We start from the raw sequence: 27,526 nt of genomic DNA on the forward strand, positions 1-27,526 counted from the left end.
TTAAAATGAATCAGACCAATAGTCTTTTCAAAAAACAAGCGTTTTCTATAAAATGATGGTAAGAGATCGATATCTAAGCAGCTGTAGAGATGAGGAACTAGTTTTAAATAAAATTGAAAATAAACACTGGGTAATGGAGTAAATATTAGGAGATTGGGGATACTTAATTCGAATCAATACAAAATGTTAAAATTAATGCATTAAGGCATGGTTCTTGCTGTTTTCTTTTTTTTTACATATAAAAAGTTATGGGTACAAAAAATACGTTTCGAATGAATATGTGCGTATGACTTCTTGTTGTTGTTTCTATCTTCTCGGCAATATTTATGTACCCGTTCGAAGTGATTCCATGATATTAGCTAAATTATCTCGACGAGCACGCTGTGGTATTGTTATGACCTTGAGATTAACTTCTGACGATGAGAAAAAGCCGAGCATTTTTTTGTTTTCTTTTTTAAGAATAATTTCAACCCCACGATCGGAGGATATAATCGATGATATCTCGTTCCATAGATAAGTCCAATGTATCTAAATAAAAAAATGTAGTTGATTCTTTGTTTACAAAAATGAAAACAACAATCTTACCGTCCATGTGCCGAAAAGGTCATTTTTCGTTGCGTAAATAACTCGATGATTTGATACTAGAACAATTTCTTGCTTCGCAATGACTTCTTCACAATGGGCAAAGGAATCTGTGCTGGCGTATTTACCCTTTTCGATTTCTCTAAAATTTCCAAAAATTAAATTAAATATACATTTGAAAGAAAATGTATATAACAATTTCTTCTTACTTAAGCAATTTATTTCCATTTGCTTCTGAGAAACTATAGGCTCTAAGAACATTATCGGGATGCATAAACCTTGGTGGCCTTAATCGGTTTGTGTCTTCACTGCATTCGGTCGCTCTTTTGACAGCTTCAAAACTACCACTGGCAAAATCAACGACTCCAGCAGTTGGGCGGGCAACCAGACCAATTGCACCTTTACCCAAGCCTTTGAAGAATCCTTCAACACCTTCTTCCTTGGCACCGGATATAGGTTTAGTGAAGACACCACTCACACCATCCGCAAAACCCTTTACAAAAACGAAAAATTTATTTAATTAGTGTTGCATAAAGAAAAAGAAAAAGTTTTTTTTTCTTACCATTACTAATCCTTTACCACTTCGGGCTATACCTTCTTGGAAGTTGGCAGGTTTTTTATTTAAAGCTTGTCGTCGTTTCTTTTGGTAGTCATCGTCAAAAGTCAATGCAGCAACTCCTTTGCCCATAGCTCCAGTGATTCTAAAAGATAAATAATATACATTATATTAGGCTCTGGTTATTAGAGTTTTATTGTGTAATTTACTTTGAAACTGCTCCAGCAGCTCCACCCACTGTATGCCCGAACAATGATTTAACTCCAAGTACAAGTCCTTCAGCAAACTCACCAGGACCTTGAATAGCTCCCTTGAAAAGCAAAAAGGTATACATACGTTCTCATATTTAAATTGAAAACAATAACCTACCTGGAATGGTTCATAGAACAAATCCTGAACTCCGGTCTTCAGACCAACCACCAAACCATATGGATTACCTATAACGTCCAAACCGAATACCAACACATACAGTTGCTTGAGAGCTTGTCCAGTGTAATGAGCAGTGATTTCTGATATCAATTGCCTTTGAGTGAAAAAACCGAATTGGCGTTCAAAGAAGGCCAACTTGAAAACGACATCATTGACATCCGTTAGAGTGACACCAACACCTTGGACTATTGTTGAGAGGAGTCCCGGCAAGGCTGTTGTATCAGAGCCGGCCATCGAGAAGGATACGTGTATTTTAAGAGGTCCTAAATGCAAATTATCATAGAAATTCTTATGCTCCTGAGCTGAATGAATTTCAACTAAGGCTGAAAGGGGTTTTTCGATGGCATTCACATCCTCGTTAAAGAGTTTTGCCTTTAAAGCAAATGCATAAAATTTATATATCGTCTTTTTTTGTCATTTATTAAAATAAACTTACAGCTTGCTCATCACTGAGATCTGACGTGAACATCTCCGCAATAGCGCTAAGGAAAAGAATATCAACCTTAAAGTGAAATTCCTGAATCAACATGGTACAATATTTGAACTGGTTCACTGTGGAATTTGGTACAACTCGTTCCACAATACTGCACTCGATGAATGGCTTAAGTGCTGTTTAAACAAAATAAAATAATTTTAGAATCAATCAATCAATCAATAAGAATCAACCCATAAAAAGATAATTTGGCTTTAACTTACCTGAATTAGCTGCGATACTTTTTGGTGGAGGTATTTGTGCCAATACCACAGGGAAAACACAGTCGGCTAGTTGATTGTCGATTTGGATTTTATTAATTTTAGCATGTAATTGCGTTTGGAATGGAGAAGTCTTCAAATCAAACCAAAATCCTGGATAGAATGTACGTTTCATTTCGCGAGCTGTTGATTTATGGAAGATCATATTATCGAAATCCAACTGTAAACAAAAATACAAAAAAAAAAACATTTAGTCTTTTAAACAAAATCTTCATTATTTGCGAATTATTGTTTGACCTCATGTTTCTGATCCAAATAGAATTTCTTTTCTTCATTAACACATTTAGCTGCTAAGTACGCTTGATATTGTTCTTCAATATGAGCCGAATCACACATATTGAATTGTTTGAATCGTTTTTTGCCTTCTTTCTTAGATTCCCAAATTATGCCAGAACTCTTTATGCCCAAATATACTATGTCTACTCCAGTTATATTATTTAAAACTGATAGACCTATTCCATGGATTCGAATTTCAATTTCTTGGTTGACCTAGGAAAAGCAATTGTTCAAGATTTGTTTTGTTTTTATGAATATTATTTTAAGGACAAAATTTAAATATGTTTCTCCTTACCTTTTGCATTAATGAGCTACCACTAACTTTGTCAGCTATGCTGCTCATATCGGTGAAGAGAATCACTCGCTGAAGACCATCAAGGAATGAAACCCAATAGGCAGTCCAATCTCCGTCTAACCTGTGATATAAATTAAAGACAAATTAAATGAAGGCATATATTGTTTTTATTGTTAAACTTACGTTATTGAACCATAACCATCTCGTCGCAAGTCATTTTCAACATCATCTTTTCCTAGAAGAAGTAATCTATTTCCTGCTGGATTAGCCCAAGTAAATAGAAGCTTCTCTGATGGTCCCAAAGTTCTTAAAAAAATTATGCGTATATAAAAAATAATATATAAAAATAAAGAAATTAAATGCAAATTTAAATAAACTAACTTCTTATTAGAATCTCCCTTTTCGTAAAAAGTTATTGATTGGCCTGTGTGATTAATTAAAAGACCTGGAGCATCACCGGCATTGTACTGAGTAAATGTTATAAATGCTCCACCTTCTGTTACTTGGACATCAACATTAATACCACCATACTACAAATATAGAAGAGAGCTTTTAGTTTGAGTTATATATTTTATCGCTAAAGATTCCTGTTTACCCGATTGTGTTCCAGCTTAAGTAGAATACATTGAACTTCGGAATAATCAAAAGGCACTGTCGTCTGCCCACCTACTTTCAGTATCACTTGTTTTGCTTCGGATTTCGGCCAAAATGGAATACATTCATTTGGCTCAATCTAAAATAGATCATGATTGAATAAGTAAAATTCATTGATTTGCCAAACTATACTCACTTTGGTCCATGGATCTCCTGGTCTGCCGTGTTCTTGCATCTCAATCAATACATCACATTTATTTGTTGCAATGTAGAAGGGAATAAATGTGATTTGTTTTGTCAAAGAGTTTTGTGTCAGATGATTGTGCACACCGATGTGATACAATTGGTCATTTGCATTGCAAGTAACCTCACCAGTGGAACCAGCTACATCAAGAGGTATCTTATCACTCCATTCACCATTGTCCACACGAATTGATGCTCTTTTTTTATCGAAGAAGAATTTCTCACGGAAAGAAAATAATATGGGCCCATTGTATTCCGGTGGATGGTAGAGAACATTTACTGATTCCGTATTTGTCTAAAAATAATGTTTTTTTTTTTATTGTATTTAATATAAATCGGAAAAATTATCTAATAATCTACATTCACATTTATTAAACATTTATTAATTTACTTTAAGTAAAATAAAATAAGTTTTACTCGCATAATACGGAAAGTTCTTGATAGAATTTCTTGAAAAGTTATTAAGTAATTCTGTATGATCCCGCGAGCAACCTTGGATGAAGAAAGAGGAATTAAAGTTTAAGTTGCACTCTACAACGATTTATACAAATTCTTAACACTACGAGTTGCTTTCAAAAAGAATTTGTATAGACTTAAACAAACGGATCCTTTTATTCTTTTCCTATCTAATTTTTTAACAAACGAAGAGTGTAAGGGACAGACGCTGATTACCTTATAACTGAGCATCAATCCTGTTTTGTTAATCATCCAGAAAGGACTGTACACTGTCAACACAAGGCTTCCAAATCGATCCTGGAATCTGTAAATTAATAAGACATTTAGATCATTAATACAAAAAACAAGAGGTGTCAACATACCTCACTCCTAAATCCATTTCCATTTTTGCTGCAGAATCATAGGAACTAAACGTCCATGTTGCATATTCCTCATGATCTTCAGAAATTTCTGTTGTACATGACCAATCTTTTTCCAAATATTGAATAAGCTAAACCCAGTCAAAATATTATTTATATTTGTAGAAAATTTGGAAATATTTTAAAACAATAGACACCTACCCTAACTACAACATAGCTCTTCGCTTTATTGCGTCGCCCTGTAAGCTTGACTGTTGGCAAATGCAGAACATCTCCTGGCTTGACATCCTTCTCTCCATAGTCAAGCATATCCTCTTTTATGAGAGATTTCACCTTATCAAGATCATCTGACTCATCCAATTCTGTTGCTTTACTTGTATCGCGTACCGTACAACCAGTCACCGACACCTTAATGTCAATTGGTAGTGCGTTCCGCATATATAATGGAGGACGAAGGTGAATCGTATAGAAGGCACTCATTAACATGAATTTCATTGTATTCTCATGGAAAACTTCGGTTTTTTGACGAACAGCATTAATGTAAAGAGGTTCGAAAGTATCCACTGGATCACATTGAATCTGGCGTTGGTAGTTGAAGTCAGTTGGGCAGTCATTCCATCTTATGCCTTGAACTGAAACTCTGTAGCCCTGGAAAATGTTTTTTTTTTTGTGTATTAGGACTTTTATATTGTTTGGGTTTTACTTACTGGCAAAGCAAAGAACAAATCTTTTGCTTCAGCATAGATCGCATGCAATGGAACATGGAAAACCTCTCCTGGAGCCACTTCTCCTACTAAAACCTTCTCAGTTGTACCGTGTTTGTTTCTATAGACGTTTACTGTTGTTGTAAAATGATTTTTCACCTAAAATTCGAAAGAAATTAATAGAAAAAAATGTGTGAAATGAGAATGAAATTTGTCTTCTTACATTAACAACTCCGTGAATATTAATTCGAGTGGTACCATACTCTGAGTTGACTTGCGAAATGATTCCCCAAGGATCTTGATTTGCACCTCGGTACAGTGGGAAGTACCTCTGATCAGACTTCGATACCGGGAGAATTACTTCTTTATTGATTCCTACCACCTTTCCCATACAAAAAAAAACAACAAACAAATCAATCTAAATTACGATTAAACAAAAATTCATTGTCTTACAACACAATAAATATTATAAGCTTGATCTTCTTCCGATGTCACTCTAGACAAATCCTTCGTCTGCAAATATGCTCTTCCTCCAGGTGAAATGGTACAATCTTTTACTTGATCTGGTGACAAATCAGTATCAGGAATATCACATTTAAATACCAACGAACTATTCAATGCATCACAATGAGAATTTGCATTCGGCATATGACATTCATGCAATGTAAATATACCACGAGTTAAATTCAAAGATATATCAAATCCAGTGTCATTTTCCACAACATAGGGAGCAATGACTTCTGGTTTGTTGAGTCCCTTGGCGTCGATAGCATTCGAGAATGCTTCTCCTAAAACTTGCAGAGTATCAAGACATGTTTTACTCATTGTAATTTCAAGCATTTCTTCGGATTCGATTTTGATTTTTGTTGTAGGATCTTCAATTTCACCATCGAGTTCAGATTTATTTGGTTGAATTTCTAAGCCGAAATTTAATTCCCACGGGAGGTATTCCATGATTCCAGACTTGTCTGGTTTTTCAATTTGTTCAATTAGAGGCTCCCATACACCTAAGGCGTGATTGAAGTAGTTCATGTAGAGATTTAAGGCGCCCTCGACTTTCATCTGTAATAAAAACGACAATAAGTGATCTTCTAGTTAAGTTTATATATATTTCAAAATGGTTCTCAACATAAAATCAACCATAAAATAAATAAAGTACTGATGCGATTCATTCAATAAACAACAAGACAAGACTAAAACTTTCTTAAGAAATTCTCCAACGAAAGGTACTTTATCAAGTTTTTGAGATTATGGTCGTTAAGAACACTCATTTGTTAAAAGAGGATCACCCATCTATCCCCACTACGAACACTTTTCGTGTCATTTAAGAACCGTATTCCAACAAAACGTTCGATTTATAAAAAGATACAAAACTAACGAAGGTTTTAGCCCCTTCCATATAGAAATGTCCTCTTGGTTATTGAAAGAATTTTATATCACTTACATTTTGGCTCCAATTAGCAACTGTTGCATTTAGTTTTGTCTCAATAAACAACATTGGTGTTGTATAATATCCAACGCCAGTTTCGATAACTAATATTATTGAAGGCACTTCCACAATACATTTTTCCGTTTTTGTTATTGTTAATTCTTCTAGGGTCTCTGGCATTTCCAAAGCATCATATGCTTGATCTGTTTAAAGTATAAATCGTCAAAAATAAAGGATAAATGTTTACAAAAAAGATAACTAAGCTTACCAACTAAAAACCAAAAATCTTTGTCTGTAAATTTCTCGACAACCCAAACACCACTGTGATCAACTTCTTTAACAAGAGCTGCTCCTTTTTCAGGCCGCGAAGAAAGTGTAACCATTGCTTTGTTGATAAGCTCAATTGTTGCTGGAGATATATTAAGAATGATATCAGTCATCTTGAGACTTATATGAAGTCCTTCTTGATCCGGAGTTGATCCGTGTAAGCTTATAACACATGGATGCAGTATGAAGTGCTTGGTAGCTTCACGTCTTTCCGGGCTGAAAGAGCACATATACATTTTGAGAGCATCAATTTGTCCACTGATAATTTCCTTAGAACCAACTGCTCTATAATTGAGTCGAATTTGAGACTAAAAAAAGAAAAATTGCGTTAGTTTTGAATTCAAAAGTGAATGAAAAAAATTACATTGAATATTATGGCATTGGTATTAACATCCTCTAGACTTTCAATGAGAATTATATCTGGTTCCTCGATGTACAGCAAAAGGTTAAGTTTCTTTTCGGGGGCAATTTCTTGTGTTGCAACAGTTTCTAAAAGAAGAATAGATTTGAATTTAATTTTGGATGTGGTTCAACAAAAACTATAAATTCTTACTTTTAGGAGTTTTTGGTGCAGCTATAATTTCACCAGGTCTCAAAGCAACTGCCTTTTCTTCTACTTCTTCAGTTGTTTCAGTTTCAGGAAGGGTGAAGAACTCGGCTAATTTGACTAAGAAATCAATTGTGATGATCAAATCAAATCCACAAACTCGTATTTCGGCTGTATAAAGTAAACAAAATCAATTACACATGTTAAACAAGAAATTCGTCTGGGTTAATCTTACCAAAAGTATCGTTTTGTTTGACAATTGCCGTCAAGTCTAACATAAAGTTTTTCTCAGCTCTGAGGCTGTCACTAAAATCGCTTGTTCCACTCAAAGAGGATTCGTTTTCTCGTTTCCATTCTTTCCGACATAAATATCTGCAATACAGAAAACAAAAACAAAACATTTTAGTGCATGTTTGTTTGGTTTATGCTCAACTTACTTAGTAATTTTACTATTAAGGTTTGGTCGAATATCATCGATTTGTATATCACACAACACAACCGAAGTACTGAGAGTTCCATCGACCAAAATCTTACCCTTAACAGAAAGAAAATGAATACCAAAACGAGCTAAGCCTTCTTGATTGGCTGCAAAACATACACACAAGAAAAATAAAATTAATACAAATTGAATTTATCTTTTTATGGAAAGATTATTTACCTTGGAATAAATTAACAATAACACCATCGAATTGGAAATTAAACCTAAATTGTTCGTGAATTGTTTGTTTATCGCTTGTTGGTTGAACAGTTTTGGCTGACGGTGTTTTTTGGCGAGGGCTTTTTCCTTCGGATGCTCGAGGGCTTTTTGCTTCGGATGTTCGAGGGCTTTTTCCTTCGGATGTTCGTCGATATTCTAAAATACAAATGCATGCAATTATAAATTTTTTCATTGATCCGATGAATACTATTTTATTTAAAATATAACAAACCGGATTTTCGGTGCACTTCGACAAAAACATCTTCAGGCTTTTGTGTTTTAGCTGGAACTGTTTCGAATTCCGTTTGACCTTCGGATAAGTTGTTGTTCAATATGGACATGAGTAGAGCGTAGTCATCGGTGTATAAGTTTAACTAAAAAAGAAAATAGATTATAAATAAACTATGTACAGGGCTTAAAAACGTATAAGAAGATTCGACGTATTGATAGCTGAGAATGGCAAATTTTGTTATGTTCAGTTAGGTTTGAAAATACATTAAATAATCGTTTAACGTCCGAGCAACATTTTAAAATTGTGGAAATTTATTTGAAAAATTAGTTTGTTCGCAAAGTTTATATAGCACTTCGTCAATTTAAAGTTTTTTAGCGATGAAGCCAATTTCTGTTGTCATATCTTCTTCAATAGGTAAATTGTCATTTATGGACCTAAACCAATTCTCAAACTTTTCATCATAACATTCATTAAAATGGAATGCTTGGTGCAGTTACACTATGAGACGGCATCATGGGGTATTCACGGTTAATGTCGTGATGGCTAATTTTTTGTTTTCAAAAATTAATCAGCAAAACATCGGCTACAATTTTTGAAAACGGCTTGACAACTTGTCATACAAAAATGTATTGCAAAATCAATTAGGTGACAAATTTAATTCTGTAAATGGCCCTGTTCACTGACTCTCTCCTTAGTGCGACTAAACGTCTCTTGACTACTTTTTAAGGATACATATATGCTAAATCATTGGTTTATGAAAACACCTAATGAAGCATTGGAAAGTCAGTATCAAACCCCCATTGACGTGATAAGGACAGATTTAGTGGAAAAATGTAGTGAGAAATTGAAGTATCGAATGGGCTAACAAGGCTGTAGCCAATTCGGACTTATGACGGATATCATATTTAAATAATAAATACCATAAAACTGTCTACAAGATTAATTCCACAATATTTCTGTCTTGTAGTAAATTAAATTAAGTTCTCGAGCTCGTAAAGACACCCATGCATTGACTAAGTACAAAAAATCAAAACTAGTGGTGAAATAATTTCGCTGAGATGTAAATTATTTGTATAGCTTACCTCGATTGATTTCAAATGACCGGAAACATCAACCTCTGGCAAATCTTTGTACCACGTACTGGAAAGATTTCGCTTAACCGCCAAATTAAAACTAATAGGGTTCAGCATATTAACGTGTCCTTTAAGTCCATACAAAGTTGCTGTAAATTTAATATCAACCAACATTAAAAAAACATATTAATTATTGAAAAAAATTAACTCACAATCGTCCAAAGCCAACTCAGCATAAGATGCACCATCTTTTAATTGTTGGTCAACTGAATTTTCTGGTGAACATTCAGCTTCGGTTATCTTAATTTTTGAAAGCTGCACATCTTTGAGTTCAAGTCTTATTTCATCCAACACAGCAGGACTATGTTCATTCTAAAAATATTAAAAAAAAAAATTAAAAACCAATTTTTTTTACTGAAAATGTAATCAATACTCTTACCCCAGGAACGGCTATTTCACTCGTTACATTCGACAGATTCAGCATACCCAAATCCAAGGAAACACCATCTAAACTCGTGGAATTCACAGGAACAACAATAATTGGAGCTTTTATTTTAATATTGAGTTTCATTCTTGTAGCTTTTTGATAGGCATCGATAGCATTTTGTCTTGCTGCATCAGCAGCTGCAACACTTGCATTTGCTACTGCTTGTTGAGCAGCTTGGAAATTATTCAAAAAGCTCTGCAAAGAAAAAATAGATATATTTAAAACAAGAACACTAATGAAACAAAAGAAGCTGAATTACTCACCAAAACAGAAGTAACAAACCAATTGAGGAATATAATTCTCACGCAACCAATATTTACTTCGACTTTAAGATCATCTGAATTATAGTTGGCAGTCTCTTCAAGATTGTACATAACAACTTGGCATTTTAGGGCATTTTCACCAACAATTGATAGAATCTATAATTTCAAAATCCCATTAGTTGAACTTAGGGTTTTCTTGTAAAACTCACGGTTGGGTGTATGGTAAGTGGATTCAAATCCCATACAATAATATTCTTGAGGAGAAGTGTTAATTCGGTGTATGAAGACTTCATAACAACTCCAGCAAAGAAATTTTGCACTTTAAGTAAAACCAAGTTACGTTGCCGACATGTTAAACACACAGAGACTTGTTCCAAATTGGCCACAACTTTGATCTTAATGCTATGTACAACTTTTCTCTTGCGGCCTTTTAAAATAAATTCAAATTAATAAATATACAATATGATAAAGGTTAACTTACTTTTTTCTCTCTTAACCATAACACCATCATCTAATTCCACTTCTTCAATGATTGTGGTCAATTTGGTGAGAATACTTTCTGTGTCAGTAGTAGCAACTCGATCTTTCGGCTCTAAGGATTTGTTAAAAACGTCTAATTTCTGTTGTAAATTGCGACCGATCTATTTTTTCAAATACAACAAAAATTATAAAGTGATTTTGAGAGAAAACATTTGAACATACCTCCATAAGTTTCAACAAGCATTCTTGATGCAATGTCAGTGCCAATTTAGCGAAATTAACAACAATAAGTTGTTCAGTTGAGTTATATTTCGTACTAAATTCGGGAGTTGTTTTATTTACCTTTAATCGAAAGAATGTGATTAATAAAAGAAAAGGAACATGAGGATTTTGTTGTTTGCTTTACCATAGTGTATTCAACTGTTAATAAATATTCGTTTTCGATATTAGTTCTTGGTGTATCAATAATACTTAGAATATGCTTTTGATCTTCATAGTTATCGTATTGGGTTAGATTTATAGCTCCAAGTCTGAGAAAGTTGATTATTTTTAATATTTTGAATACTTTCAATTCAGAAGAAATGAAGAACTTACTTTACTGAAGCTACAAGCTCATAAGTACGCTGAGCCATATAACCTTCAAGTTGTAGTACCTTAAATGATAATATTTTATCATCATTATTTGGAACAGTTTCAAATTGATTGGTGCAGTCTTCAAATCCATTTGGAGCCATTTCTTCAACTGGTGTTCTAAATTTGTCTGATGGTGTTAAAGATGGTGTCTCGTCGAAGGACCTCTGTTGTTCTATCGTTTTACACTTATACAAAGTTACTCCAAATTCTATTTAAAAAAATGTTATTTTTTAAATAGTCTTTAAGATCTTAGGTTAGAATAAGTATTAACCTTTTAATGCGAAATTAACTTCCAGATTTGTGTATTGAATGATTTCAGTTGAAAATTCTTTAGGAGTTGGTTTTTTGATTTTGACTTTCAGAATCTCTTGATCGATTAGTCGTGTTACAGAAGCTCTCGAAGTGGCTAAGAGACTTGCACTTTTCTTCAATGAATGTTCAGGTTCATCAGATTCTGGCAAAGGGATTCCAGTGACAATATTTAAAGCTTCAAAAATTCGATCTTCAGTAATGTTTAAATTAACCGATGGAATCAAAACTGACAACGAAAAGAAAAAAAAGTGTAAACAATTTGAATTGAAATCATTTCATGCAGCTTTTCTTACTTCCAACTTTGGTTTTGGGCAATCTTGGATCGTCGGTAATTACACAAACCTCCGCAGTAACAATTAGAGAAGTGTGTTGAAGTACATGCATTTCACACAAATGACCATGTTTAAGAACATTTTGCCAATTTTCCTTGGGCTTAACTACCAAAACTTGAATATCTTCGAGTATAACTTCGAATTTATCATAAGATTTAGCCATCATTGAACGTAAAATTGCCTTAGAATCATGACCTGCACCATGCATATTTGCAACATTTCCTATACCTCCAGCCCGAGGAGCTGATGTTATACGGAATTCACCAAGACTCAGAACAATTAAAGATGTGTCCCCACTTTGGAATCGAGAAATTGTTTCATAATCATAAATTTGGAAAAACTACTTAACTATTAAGATACTTACGCCTCATATTTTCCCTTAGATGGAAGAATGACAATGTTTGGCATGAATTTTATATCAACCTCTAGAATTTGATGTTTATCTACAATGTATTGCATTCCAGTTGCTGATCGTTCTTTAAAATGAGACATTCTCTCCGATGCTGCACCTTCAATTCTATAAAATTTAAAATTATAAAAATCAATGATATAACCCGGATATACTAATAATAACTTACTCTGATAAATTTACAGATTTTGGTGGTGTAAATGCTTTAGCTAACTGCAAAATTGTATCCGAATCATAAATGATTTGCAATGGTCTAGCGTAAATCTTTAATCTTTGATCGCATTTCTGTAAATAAACAACAATTATATCAAACAAGTATTTTCATTTGAAAATAAAAACAAACCTTATCAAGTGGATTCGTCTCGAATAAGACATCAAGCAGACTAAACTCATCGGTTACTTGAGATTCTATCAAAGTGGGAAGATAGTCTCCCTTCTTTAAGCCAGTTAACTCCATCTCCCTAACACTAGCAGTAACACTATGAACAAATTACTATTTGATTAACATTTTTTTAAAAAACAATGTACAAAACGTTTTACCTAATAGCATTGGCCGAGGGCCTTTGCACAACATTGCATGTAGCTAGAGTAAAGTTCATAAGCATTACTGCTTTCTGAGTTGCTGGAACAACAGCGGAAGATGGTGAAGTTGCATCTCCAGGAACGCAATCATCGTAAACACCGATTTCCAATGCTTCTAATTTGAAATTCATTTTGATTGCTTCGTAGCTTTCAGGAACGACCATTGCAACAGCATCTTGCTGATAACCGATGGCTTTGTAGAGCTTTTCCTTTTCCGCATCTGTCATTGCAGCTTCGAATTTTTTCACTATTTTCACAAGAACGCAAGAATAATAAAGAACGTAGTTTCGTATAAAAATATAAATATGTGAAATTAAAATTTACCTATATTATTGGATGAATCTTCTTCATTAGCCTCAGCTCCACCCCACCAACCGCTAAACCATCCTTTCTTTTGACTTGCTTTCCTTTCTTCGGCTTCCTTTACTTTGTCAACCTGTTTTATAAATAAATACACAAACAAAAAGAAATAATAATGAAAAACCATCTACAAGACTAATTAATCTAACTAACAAACCTCTAGTTGAACTCGATTATGGATCAATATCAAGTTGAATAAATTCAATTTTTGTTCGCACAGGTTGCAAGTTTCAATGAGTACCGCTGTTGGTTTTTTACACAGTTGTTTCTCTTTTAAGGACTATTTTTAAAATAAATAAAAATATTATTTATGTAAAAAAGAGAATGTTTTTAATTTTACTGTGGCATAGGTGTTGCATAATTCACGATGTTGTTTTATATATTCCCAACACCAATTCCGAGTTTTTCTTCGAACATCCTCTTCTAAAATAGAAGTTATTGCAAACTTCCACCATTCCTTGTAGTAACCCTTGTAAGCTTTAGGAAATAAAATATATAATAAAATAATTTGTGGTGATTTTAAAATTTCACTTACGTTTATTGTATGGACGATATTTTCTGTATGGTTGTCCAAGCTGCATTCGGTTCATGCAATCTCCCAGTTTTAAGATATCCTGTAGTAAATAATATATTATAGATATTTGAAATAGTGCGAGGAGTTAGATATAGAAAATAAGAAAATATAATTTTCGGATCGTAAATTGTGCTATAAATCATCGTTTTGTTAAGATGTGCTGTTTTTTTTTTCAAACTAACAATGATGCAAAACTAAATTAGTCAACATAAAATCTTTAAAAGAAGTTCTGTTACAAGACCTAAAGACATTGTTGCTGTATCTTACTTTTCTACATTTACATTGGTAAGCAAAGTATAAATAAAAGTCCATTTGGTTTCAGTTTCGCTTCTGTTAACATGGAGCTAAAGAAAAAGAATCACAATAATTGCTTTACATATGTAAGAAATAAGTTCTGGCGAAATTTTCTTGTATCGAAAACCACCGGAAAAAGCAATTATGTTTGTGGATCAGGTTGTCTGATGGTTAGCTATAACATTATGAGTAGATAACATTTCAAAAGGTATTCAACCGAATTTGTACGTTTATGGAAGCATTACGGAAACGAATACCACTATAACCCTTTCCTAGGAGAAATATAATGTCCCGAGAATTTAATATATTTACCAGTTCTATGTGTATGTTGATTGGGGCTATCGAAGCTCAACAGGTCATTTGTTAACACTTCGATCATTCGTTAACATTTTATAAAGTTATTGCAGAAAAAAGAAAGGACTATGGCACGCGGTAAATGAAAATGAAATATTTCTTATTTCGAATAAGAAGATTTTTATCTTTGAAGAAATAACAAAGAAAAGGCTACTAGCTATGAGACGTCATCATATCAGACTAAAACTTTTGTTCTAAGGTGAAACATAACCATAACCAATGGTTTGATTGAAAGTCTCACCTCACATCCCACTATTTTTGAGGAAAATGTGAAAAGAGTTGAGAAATTTTACCGTAGGGATTTGATAGAAAGTTTATTAAAGTTTTTGAAAAGTAGCCTTTTCATTCGAGAAAATGGTACATTCTACAGGCCTCTGGTGAGGCAAATAAAGCAAAACAACACAAAGTGCCTAAGAGTCAATATCGTAGGTTTCATAGAAGCTTTAGATTGGCTTTAAAACCTTTAAATTGGTCAGAATTCAAGAGCGTGTCTGAAAAAAACAGTGTGAAAAATATCGTATATTGAAACAGAGCGCGCCACAGTAGGTCACTGAGCTGAGGGCAGTCATTTTGAGTAAAACCAAACATTATGGCTAATAAATACAAGGTATTGTATATACCTTATCTTATGGTTTTTATCTAGTTAAACAAGTTTTGGCACGACTACATACATTTATTTGAGGATTAAAGCATAATGTCGAAACTTATTAAAAAATCATAAGTTATTATTTCCTTAGCAAGTCTCCCTCACTGGCTCTTACTCTGAACTAAATTAAAATTGTCTGTAGACTACGCGAATAATATTTGTATTGATTATAAATTTATAATTAGCAGAAAACCTTAATTTTTGTATCATAATAAAAATATGAAATATTAGGAACCATGCGTTTTTTTTTGTTGGCGGTGTGAACGCAGTACACATCAGTCCTTAACGCAGCGACACCTCATACCGAAAACATATCGGTTATGCTAACTTTATACAAGTCAAGAAAAACTGAGACAAACTGCACAAAGCTCGAGACATAATTAATTTTGAAGCGAAAATTGTTTGAGGGGGTTCCAGCACGGGTACGCTAGTTACTTAAAATTCTTCTAAGACATTTGTTGTTATCATGGATAGTTTGTATTTATTTACTACGGAATTTTCCCGTTTGTTTGAAATTTATTTATATCGGAAATTAGGTTTTTAGAGGATCTTGGCTCTTATTTCAATGAGTAAAATTTAAGCTTACGGCGAATAGTTAAACATTATGGGCATTTCAAAACTTTTTTTTCGATATCTTTACCATTATCTTTAATATTTGTATCTCTTTATTTATCTTACCTGGAACTGTGTGCTGGTAATACCAATATGCAATTTTTCCATTTCCAATGAGAGATCTATTTTTGGTATAACAAACGGTGGGTCGTCATACTCTGGATTCATGTTAAGCTGAAGTTTAGCCATCGAAGAAATTGGTCCAACAACTAGAAAAATGAAAATGAAAAAAATTTGTTAAAAACGTAATTGTTCTTCTTTGATTTTTTATACTTACTATAATTATATCTTGAAGGAATAACATCTCTTCTAGCAATATTATTTCTAAACAAAGCTGAAATCTCATCGATGTCATTCTTTTTGTCTGTAAATAACTCTGCATCACAATTCATGTAAACGGACAAACTGTCCAAATTTGCAATCTTATAAACACGACTCGCTTGTTCAGTCATATAACATTTTAACCAATTTAAATCGGTGGTATAGAGTTCTAGTTCGTTGAGGGTAATACCAAAAGCAAATGGTTTGCCAGTCGTTGTGGTGTCCTCATATCGAATATGCACATTTGCAATTTTCATTTGTAAATTATTCACAATTTGTGCGGTGAGTTTTTCTGTGAATGATTGATCTGGTTTGGGTTTATCTGAAAAAGAGATTGGTTTAAGACTTTAATTATGTAATTTTTTAATTAGGTTACAAACCTTTTTCCAGTTCCAATCGTTTAGCTTCTTCGAGTTTTTGTAATGCAGCTTTTTTAGCTTGGAGATCATATTTAGCTTCTTTTTCTGCATTGTATTCTATGGATTGCTTTGGAGAAATAAGAATGTAGAAATCTTCGACTTGAGCAACAACTGGTTGACCGTAGAGATTTTTCCATGGGATTTTTAAAACCAATTTACCTAATTAAAAACAAAATCAAAGAAGAGATAACTCTTGAGTGAAGTTTTGCTTATATATGTTTTATTAATATTATCTTAGTTTGTCCTTACCCAGGTACCCTGATACTAGCTGTACAGGTAGGTCCAAGTCATCTAAGGCATTCTCACGCAATTTTAAATTGTTGAGCACGACATCACCTTGCGAAATAAAATTAATTTATTAAAATTATTGTCAGAATATTGATAAAAATATTATATTTGTTGGTGAAAAGGGGAGCGTTTAAATTTCTGATTTAAAAGATGCGCATGAAAAGCAATCTTAAAAAAATTATGTAGATACCATATGATTTCAATTTTATATTGTATGTAACGTTGTAGAGGATCATTCATTTCTTAATTTCGAAAGCTAGGCTAAGCAAAACACTCACAGTGATGAAATACAAGTTAGATGACAATTTTAAAATTATGTTACCAGGAAACATTTCATGTTATAAAGGAATGTGAAGGATTAGACAACATAAGGGACTTCATTTGCAGTCAACTTTGAACTAAATTTTTAACCAAGGCAACTAGTTAATTTTTTAAGTGTCATAAACTTTAAACTCGTAGCTTTAATTCTCTAACTTCTAACTTCAGTTGATCGCGGAAAAACTACCAAAAACATAATTGTCTACAAAACACTCTTTAGGGTAGGTACAATTCCATCTCGACCTGTATTTTGTATCTAAAACAAAAATTACTAATTCAAATCAAATAGAGTTGTGCAGAAAATAAATACATACATATACCAAAGAGTTACAAAGTTTAGCTTTCAGTTGAATGAAACATTGGACAGGGTCAGAAAACATAAGGGACTTCATTTGCAGTCAAAACCCTTCTTTGAACGTAAATTCAAGGCAACTAGTTAGTTTTGCAAGTGTCATGAATTTCAAATTCAGAACTTTACTTCGCAAGCCTTTACTTTAAGTTCATAGTACAAAAATTAAAAACAAAATTACTGTCTACAAAACACTCCTCAGGCAAGCTTCAAGTTCACCACGATTTTTATTTTGTATTGTAAAGAAATATTAGTTATTTCTTTTCCAAATTTACAAGGAACGCTTTAAGAGAACGCATTAAATGAAGTTGTGCAGAAAATACATAATTCATAGAGTAATAAAGTTCAGCTTTCTTACGAAATTGCCTTAACTGGAAGGTAATTTTTTGACAGCTGGCCAATCAGATACTAGAAACTTGCCTAACTTTCAAGTCCCTTATGTCGTCTGAACCTGCCCATTATTATTAGCTGTCATTTTGATATAAGTAGACTTGGCTTGATAGTTAGGGAAATTTTTCTTTATTAACTTTCCAGTCAATAAAGCTGTCTTTATTGGAAGGCAACTTTTGACACAGAAACTTTAAGTTTCTTATGTCGTCCGATCCTGTCCATTTTCAACTGAGTGTGATAGCATGAATTGAATTCCTATGTCTGAACTCGTAAACGTCAGGCGAAGCCGAAGCTGAAGCGTGTTTGTGTTTCAGCCATTACGTGTTGATGGCTCTAAGGCTAGTGAATTTCAATTACTGTGAGCAAGTAATGCCAAGGAAGGTTAATTTGAGAAGCAATTCTCATGGCAAGATTTACTTTTGTAGGTTTTGTTAGACCGCAGGCATAACAGTCCTTGCTTACGATACTACTTGCGGCCATTATAGACAAAATAATTCACATTCTTTTAGTTTTTAAATCGAATAAAAACAATGGACATTTTATAATGCTTATTATTCGCCATCATGATGTTATTCTTTATTATTGCCAAATGGTATAAAAGTTTATGGAAGTCTATTTAGTTTATCAAAAGTAACCAATACTGTGATTGAACGCTATTGCAATAATAATAATAAAACAAATGTCTAAATGCAATAATTTTTGCTTTTTACAACCAAAATGCCATGATGAAGCGTTCTTCCAAAGACAAATGTGTCATTTGGATAAAAGAAAATGCCAATTTCCCTTTATGGAAACGAGAATTCAAAATTTGTTTGGGATCTTTTCTTAAGCTTAGGCAAATCTATGTAGAGTTATTATTTGCTCCAGAAAAAGTTTACAACGCGCTTTGACATTTTGAAGAATTTGGAAATATTCAAAACATCGAGGATAGTCATCGTAAAAGGAAGGCCACACCAAAAGAAGACAAAGTAATTTATCGTTTGTTAACCAAGGATCTGTTTCAGAGCTCCAGTGCCATTCGCAACGAACTGAAAGAAAATTATGATGTCAACATCATCAAGGACGGTAAAACGCCGATTAAATGAAACAAATTAAAGTGGTTCCGTTGCTCAGCGAAATTCACTCGTTTCAAAAAAATTTGAAAGCCAGATTAGAGTTTGCAAAAACAAATTTAAACAAACCACTCAGTTTTTGGAAAAACGTGCTTTGGAGCGATAAATCCAAATTCTGTCGGTTTGGTTCAGATATCAAAAAGTATGTATGGCTTCGAAGGAGTATAAAACACAATCCTCGATATACTGTTAAAACGGTCAAACATGGTGGAGGAAATGTTAAGGTCTGGGCTGCATATTCCTGGCACGGTGTTGGTCCTATTGTAAAAATTGACAAACATGTGAACAAAAGTATCCTGGTACACCAACGATTCCAATTTCAGAAAAAAAGAAAATTTACCACTTCTATGGAGATTTTTAACCCGATGGAAAATTGGGGAAATAATGTGAAACATCAAATTGAAAAAAGAAAGGGGTAACATTTGCAAGAATTATGGAAGTTCATTCAAAGTGCATGGTATGGTATCCCACCATATTGCATAAAAATAAAATAATTTCAGCTTTCAACAAAAACTTTTAAATACAAGATTTTTCATTTCATCACATAAGTGTGCTAAATTCTTGTCCACTACTGTATATACTAGGTGTCTCAAAGGCAAATTTGTAATTTTTCGTCGGTTTGGACTAACAAAATCATTAATTTGCTTTCGGAATTCAATTTTAGTTCTGCTTTAAGTTTCGTGTACACAATGAATAACAATAAATATGAAAAATTATAAAAATTACTTTAGTATAATGAAAATTCTTTAGTATCTAGATTCTCAATTAGGCATCCAACCATGAAATAAAATAGAAAAAAAACAACATCAAACTATTGTATTCTGTTTTATTTTTGCTAGAAAGAAATGTATGTTATGTAGATATATTAATAATATTAATTTTCAAATATGAGCTCATCCGATTTGATTCTAATTGCTTCTTTCTTTTTACATAAATAATTTATGATGTGAAAAGTAATACATTATCGCTATTTTTATTTTATGCAAAACTGGTTTGTATGGATTGAAAGTAAGAGAAGAATAATAAAAAAAACTAAGCAGATCAATCTCATTTAAATATTTTAAGATCTTTTTTAGATTATACATTATGAGATAAAATTCAAATAAGCCTATTTTTGTTAATACCTACAAACGAGTATTTTCGAACGTGGTCCAGGAGGCTAAAAATCTGTTTGACCTTTTTTAAAAAAAAGCTTGTGGCTTTTTTTTCCTATGATATTTTTTTTTTGAATTTTTAATTTTACCTTAATTCAAAAAGGCATAAAGACTTAATCGATCAGATTCAAACGATTGTATAACATGTACTGTTCTTCAATCAAGAGTTTGTTTCCAAATTTAACTTTATAGTTAGTTACTTTGTAGATACTATATGATTTAAAAATTGTTAAAACCGGTACCGAACATAATTTAAATGTCAAGTTGGACTTAAATTAAATTTTGATTTATTATCTTTGATTTTTTCTAAGTTGAGGATTATAACAGGAAACATATTTTCAACTTTTAAAACTCTTTTTTTTCGTATTATTGAAAATGTATAATAGGAGAAAATATTATAAGGATAATTAAACTGATCTTAATATTACATGCATATAAACATATTAAAACTAAAGCTTTGATGTTTTAAAAACTGTAAGAATAGAATAGTCTGACAAAATGAGACCCTCTTAACAGCACCAACTACAGAGGAATTAGTCTACTTAACATCGCTTACAAAATCTTTCGTGCCGTAATGTGAACGTCTAAAGCAAAACGTCAACAACTTGAAAGGCCCTTATCAGTGTGGTTATAGACCAAACAAATCCACAGTCGATCAAATATTCATATTCAGCAGAAAAACCCAAGAACTTCAAATCAAAATGCTCCGGCCCGGAAAGTCTTCTAATCCACACCCACAGAACAGCGCAGTAGAGGAAGACCGCGCACAAGTGGAAAGTGATCTCACCCAACTTGGAGCGCGAAAGTGGAGAAATCTAGCTAGAGACCGAGCTCGATATAGAAATTTGTTGGGTGAGGCCCCAGTTCACACGGCACTGTAGCGCCACCGTAAGTAAGTAAGTAAGAATAGTATAGTTATTAGAATAAGGTTAATATTAAAACTACTATTTTATTTTAAAGGGCAATTTACCACCTTTACTACTATCCATTAGCAGTGCTTGCATCAAGGAAATTCGCGAAAGTCTTTGAACAGCCACATCTTGTGAAACGATAAGATGATGTGTCTACAAATTTAGAACGACGTTAGGTTTACATGAGGCGATATAACAAGATTTTCTAAACCTCTAATTTATACATTATCTTATTCCATATTTTGGCGGTCCTCGTTTAACATTCATACACACGTATTCTGGACAATATTCAAAATGATTGGTAACAATAACATCGCAGATTAGTTAACGTCTCTTCAACGCAGTCATCATGTCTCTTATTTCTCTTATTTCAAGCTCAAGTAAAGTATACACTTGCATTCCTCTCTTAAAGCAATTCAATCGGAATATCCCTTCTCTATGAATGTTCATTAGTAAACCCCCGAATCTTGGTACTTGGATAGGACTCTTAAGGGCAAGTCCTGTATTACGCGAATGTCGAATGCTTAACCTTGATCTGTCTTTTCCGTCATTGCACTATTGAAGAATTTAAAATTAATGTGCAACTAAATCCACTTTCAAACCCTCTTTTTCTTTAGATTTATTTGCGTTTCCAAGGTTATAATGTAGTACAAATATATAATATAACAGTTTAAGTGAGCTGAAGACATTATGTACTTAAATGTACATTTACTGATAATTCTATTACAATCAGTTTATTTACTACAAGTTCAATGAAAGCACTCTATTCATAAAAAGAAAGCTGTTTGAATTTTGCTTGGATTTTGTATTAAAGAAAAATAAATTTGGGCCAATTTTGTTTTTAAAACGAAGTGAAGAAAAAACGTATAGGTTTTTGTACGACGGTTGGCTAGACTGCTCGGTGCCTTCGGTTTTCGCCAAAAAAAAGCATACAAAATAGGTTCACAGTTGTTGACCTCAAATTTCCTTAAGGTATTTCATATACTTTAATTTTTTAAAACTAAATCTAACAAGGTAACTAAGGCACAAGGATATATTAATAATTTTGTTTTATAATAATATTATTTAATATTCAACATTTTAAAACTGATTGTCTTTAATGGATGGCGGACGGAATCATAACCGTGTCTCTAAAAATGCCAATGAAATAATAAACGGCGCACTGACTGCGATGCTAGATGGTATTTGTTTGGGATTCTGTTCACTGTTTAGACTAAACCTAATGAACGATTCACTCAGAAAAAGTAAGTGAGTAGTGGAATAAACGGAAACAAACATTTTTGCCAGACTGTTGCCTTTATCATCAGATATTTCCAATTCATGGGGGAACTCTCTATTCATTCTGATCGGATTGCTAATACCTAGACTACAAGGGAGTCTCGAGGCTATCTTCATTTGGGGAAAAATAATGACAACCCAAGAGTTTACCTTAGGCTTGTAAGACACTTTGAGTTTTACGAATAACCCATTCAAAATTCCATTTAAAGATTGTGTCATAATAGAATATGTTCCTTTTTATTATAATTTTAATCGAAATCAAATAATTATTGCTTTAAGATGCTTTCAAACAGGCAACGTGTAATATTCCATTAATAAAGCTGCATTATTCTCATAACTGTTATCGATTGAGCAGCGACATTTTTTAAGTAGTTTACCAATTAAATAAATTGATTTTTTAAATAGTGATAATGACTTTAACAGATCTTGCATTGACTTCACTTTTTGAATCATCATAAAATTGTTTATTCTAGCTAAGCAGTCATCAGCTCAAAACAACAACACTTAGAAATGTTATCGCTTGTTGATAATTTTAAATAAACACAAAATCCCAACTATATACTTATGTATATTTAAATGTTTGTTCATGCGTCAACCGGTTTGTGAACCCATATACTTTTAGTTTCAATATTAACTAAAAGAGATAAGACAATAATTAACACCGGTTAAATATAAGTATATGTAATAGATTAATAGGTATAATAAAATAAAAGGATTAAATAATTTGCCGGCCGGTAAACTGTATGAAATTATACGTGCAGCTATTCATAACTTTCAAATTGTCTTAATAAATAAATTTAATTATCTAACTATAACTATAAACGAATAATGAATTAATTTAATTTTGGAATCATTGATGTGTGTATTGAATTAAAATCATTCAATTAATAAAATTAAAAACTACAGTGACAACATTATGACCCAATTAACCTTAAATATTTCTTCGTAGCCTATACATACCGTATACATTGATTGAGGCACTCAAAAACGATTGTTTGCAAAATTGTGGGAGTTCAACAATATGGGTGCCAAACATATAAAATCGAGTGTGTTTTTAGACTCTGTCAAAAAACGAGATACTCTTGGAGGACTTATTGAATATTACCACGTTTAAAAGATCAGTAGAATGGCGAAGAAGTTCATATCGTGCATAGGGTTTGATGTATTACATGCAAGACCGTATCTAGGCTTTCAATTAAGGGGAGGGGGAGGTTACACACTTAACAAAAAAATAAATTTTTGAGCACCGCTTAAAAATGTTCTTTAATGTTCTCTAAAGGAGGCTGACAAAATTTTAAAAGACATAATGTATATCTTAAGCTTACATTTACATATTTTTTTTTAGTTATTAGATTATTTTAGAACAGTGTTGTCCAGCAAGACATAGTTTAATTATTTACGACTTTCTATATTTAAAAGCATTCCAAGATTCCAACAGGATTCTAAATATACCATATTTAAGAGCACAAATACAATAGTTAAGAGGGTTTTTGGTGCATTTTACGCAGAAATGTTAGAAATTGTGTTGTGTTGGCTCTGGACTCTGTCTCTACAAAGTATATAACAGTCCATAACTTACGGTCATCTCTAATGGAAATGGCACAAAAGTTTAATATTCACCTTTGCTGGGTCCCGGGCCACTACAGTACAACCCATTCTACCACGTTTGGGTAATGCTGGCATAAAAATCGCTTCATGGAAACTATTGCTAATATAAGACGTTATGAAGAAGTAAGCACTAAGTGGAATAACATCACCACGTGTCAGGACACAAAAAAAAATCTGGCCTACACTAGATTTAAGCCGGTCAAGGTACGTGCTATCTTAAAGCAGATCGGATATAAGCTCCATAATAATAAGTGTTATAACCGGGCACTGTCTAAGAGGAAATCACGCCACGTGGCTAGGCGTGTTTACAAATGACTTTTGCATAAGCTGTATAGATAAGGAAGAGGAGAAAAAAGCTCTTCACTTTCTCTGTACATGCCCTGCTCTACCTCAAACACGCAAGAATTACCTAGGAGAGTTTTTCTATAACGATCTAAGTCATATTAACATAATTAGTGATTAACGTTTCGTAAGGGACTCAAACTGGTTTCATTGAGCTTAGAAGAAAGCCTCAGGACTCATATGGTATCACAATGGGACATTAAACTGGCCTAGGTGTGTCCTACTCTATTACTACATCATGGATAGGAACTTTAACCTAACCTAGCTTTTGTTGCTGGCTATTCAATTCTTTGGGAGTCTTTTATTACTATCGTTTTCAGTCGGCTTACTCGTAGATTGGAGCTGATGCCAGAAGACAAATTCTTAAAAAAAATATTTTTTTAGTTAAACTAGTATAAAAGGTAGAACCCGTGGCATGATACTCAGTGCGTTGGACTGTCGTGCCAGAGGTCTTAGGTTGGATCCCTGTGCCAGTTTTATTTCACGGGTACTGACTCTTGCGAGGAATTGACAAAATCTCCAGGAGCAATTCTTGTCATTAAAAGTGCTTTCTCAAATAAGCCGTTCGGATTCGGCTTAAAACTGTAGGTCCCCTCCACCCCTAACAACAGTACTCGCACACAGGAATGGTTGAGAGTTGTAAGTCAGTAGGCCGTAGTTCTCAACGGACTGTTGCGCCACCCAATTTATTTATTTAGTCTATTAAAAGTGTCACATTTGCTGATTTTGGGGAACTTATATTCATGAAAACTTCATGATCATCCAAAGCAAATTCACTTTAAAAAGTAGATTTTCTAATTTTTTTAAGATATTAAAAGTTTTCGAAATTAATAGATTAATAAATCAATTTTGAAACAAAAAAAAACACTTTAAGAAAAATGAGATAGAATTGAAAACGAGTTTAAGAAATTTAAAGTGAACTTAATATCAAATTGGCAACCTCTTATTGAAGGTTATTCTTAAGAACCTGAATATTTACTCTTTCTCTTAAAAAACATTAGAAGAAAGTAAATTTAAAAGGTCAATAAAGTTTTTCTAAATTCTAAATTATGTGAAAATTAAGATTTCAATAGTTTATAAAAGCAAACCGCATTTTTGGAATATCGTTAAATTACTAACATAGCTTTAGTTGAAATTTGTACTTATACAACTTAACAGTACAAGCTTAATGGGTTATACTGTTAAGTTGTACCAGCCTGGTACATCCATTTACCAAAAGTTGATAAATTTGTGATGCGCGATCCGAACAGAGCTGGATTTCTGATTCATATTATGTTCTTGGTCCAGCCCTAAGTTAAAAGCTTAGCAAGAAAGTTTAAAGCAATAAAATACAAATTTTATTTCCATTTATAACAAATAAGTAGTTCCATTAACGCAATACCATAAGTTTTAAGTTCAAGATAATTTCTACAAAAATTCAAACAAAATATTCTACCAGGGGATGGTCATGACCCCTTAGGACGCCCTTTATCCCTTGATCTGCCATTGATTGCAAATCTGCCTAGAAAAGTAGTACCTAATCATGTTTGCAATATAGGTAGCTAGATAATTATCTACCGTATGGACAAAAATTGCAAAGATAAATGAAAGAAAAAAACTCTGAAATATGGAAACAATCTTATTGTGCAAATTTTATCTCATCTCACAAATTAAAATTATTTCAAAACAAGATAAACAAAAACAACCGAAAAATAAACAATAACAAAAAACAAAAGGCAATAAAAGCAAAATATGACCTAAAACAAAATCAGAAAACAATTGTAAACATTGTGGCAATCAAAAACAAACTTAATTTTTATGTGCTTCATGTAGTATTCATAGCATTTCATTCTTTTTTGACTATGTAGGAATGTACTCGAATAGTAATGACGAATTCAACCACTAATCGGCTTCAGCAACGGCATTTGATTAACAAGAAAAAAGTCGTGGCATCTAGTGCGCTTGCACTATTTTTTCGCAAAGTAATCATTCATAGAGATGCAGATGCATTCACATGTAGCATGTAGGTAACCTACTTACATACACACTATCCAAATTGAATACAAAAAAGTTGTAAATAAAAACATTGTTGTAGAAGAAATGAAATCAACCAATGAGGGGAGAAGAAGGCAAACTTGAGGGGCTCCGCAACACGATGAGTTCATAGAATCACGCAATATTGTCCTTGGGATTTTTTTAAAACCCTTACTAAGCCAAACAAAAAAGAAAACAGACATTTTCCAACTTACCTCCCCATATTCCAATTTTCAGCTGAGTTCGATCCAAGTTCTCCACATAGTCGCCGAGGATTTTGTTAAGAACATCCGTTACTACAGATTCGAAAACCATTTTCTGGCTTCGATGTGTAGAGGCTGTGGTTAGTTGTTAATTAGATTAACTTTTACCCAATGGCCTTTTTATTTCACGAACTACGACTGATATCAGTTGTTGTTTCCGCAAACCTAGCCTAGCTTTTTATTTTATTTTAACTAAAACACTTCTTTCTTTCTTCTAACTCTATGATGATGACATCACTTTTGGAATGCCGATACTTGATTTCACTGTAATATGAAGGCTAAAGCCTCCAAACGCAGATAGAAAAGAATCACAAAATTGATTCTCCCAGCGAATCAATCTTGAAAACCGAAGAACACTCTTGCTTGGTTTCCTTCGCCTTCGACCTTAGCGAGGATGGTTGCTAATTTTTCTTTGGACACTGATTTTTTGTTTTTGGGAGGTTTCTTTTTGAGAACTTAAAAGATTCGATTCTTCTTTTTAAGGGAATATTTTATCCAAGGTTATCGAAGTTAAAATTTGCGCATTTCGTTTCGACACCCGTTGATGATGACAAAAATCTCGAAACTGACGGACGAAGACGTTGTAGTACGACGAATTGGGGTTGGGAAAAAGCAAAATGCGAGACAGCTCAGTTTGGCTGTCAGATTTGACAATACATTGGAGTAGTTGGATCAAAAAGCTCGCCAAAATTCGTTTATTGTTTATATGCTCAATCGAAAGCAAAAGTTGGATTAGGGTTGGATTTCTAGCTCAGGTTTTTTTTATTACATGACTTTATAATTATTAAAAAGATGATTGAAGTGATAACATAGCATTTACATTATAAGGTCCGCTATCTAACGTTTTTTTTTAACTAGTGCTTATTTCGT

The 27,526-nt window shown here is 33.0% G+C and overlaps 1 protein-coding gene across 1 annotated transcript; it reads right to left on the minus strand.

Moving 5' to 3' along the window:
- Nucleotides 1–262: 262 nt before the first annotated feature.
- On the minus strand, nt 263–27,220 carry LOC129952687 (intermembrane lipid transfer protein Vps13). Its single transcript, XM_056065447.1, has 52 exons — nt 26,609–27,220; nt 16,880–16,966; nt 16,592–16,789; nt 16,168–16,533; nt 15,957–16,099; nt 13,946–14,024; nt 13,751–13,887; nt 13,568–13,690; nt 13,375–13,486; nt 13,009–13,297; nt 12,812–12,947; nt 12,638–12,753; nt 12,424–12,576; nt 12,021–12,355; nt 11,687–11,953; nt 11,377–11,623; nt 11,189–11,312; nt 11,005–11,124; nt 10,784–10,943; nt 10,512–10,729; nt 10,303–10,458; nt 9,992–10,234; nt 9,765–9,924; nt 9,562–9,701; nt 8,480–8,621; nt 8,209–8,403; nt 7,988–8,135; nt 7,786–7,922; nt 7,557–7,721; nt 7,368–7,492; nt 6,945–7,311; nt 6,692–6,879; nt 5,701–6,309; nt 5,471–5,629; nt 5,251–5,406; nt 4,745–5,191; nt 4,547–4,674; nt 4,401–4,488; nt 3,682–4,023; nt 3,487–3,624; nt 3,273–3,421; nt 3,075–3,197; nt 2,892–3,012; nt 2,558–2,809; nt 2,264–2,480; nt 2,004–2,176; nt 1,508–1,939; nt 1,348–1,448; nt 1,145–1,283; nt 792–1,075; nt 586–724; nt 263–528 (listed from the first exon to the last, which is right to left on the minus strand). The coding sequence occupies exons 1-52, from the start codon at nt 26,706–26,708 to the stop codon at nt 325–327; spliced, it is 10,077 nt and encodes a 3,358-aa protein (XP_055921422.1). The 5' UTR covers nt 26,709–27,220; the 3' UTR covers nt 263–324.
- Nucleotides 27,221–27,526: the final 306 nt, after the last annotated feature.

The sequence above is a fragment of the Eupeodes corollae genome, chromosome 3 (genome assembly GCF_945859685.1).
Source record: "Eupeodes corollae chromosome 3, idEupCoro1.1, whole genome shotgun sequence".
In the NCBI taxonomy this organism is placed as follows: Eukaryota; Metazoa; Arthropoda; class Insecta; order Diptera; family Syrphidae; genus Eupeodes; species Eupeodes corollae.

Bases quoted from the DNA above. Each gene is read 5' to 3' on its own strand.
- LOC129952687 (XM_056065447.1), bottom strand. From the start codon at position 26,708: ATGGTTTTCGAATCTGTAGTAACGGATGTTCTTAACAAAATCCTCGGC. The intron at 9,925-9,991 runs GTAAGAGTATTG...TAATATTTTTAG, and splicing joins GTGAAATAGCCGTTCCTGGG to AATGAACATAGTCCTGCTGT. The intron at 8,136-8,208 runs GTAAATAATCTT...TATGTTTTGCAG, and splicing joins TATTGTTAATTTATTCCAAG to CCAATCAAGAAGGCTTAGCT.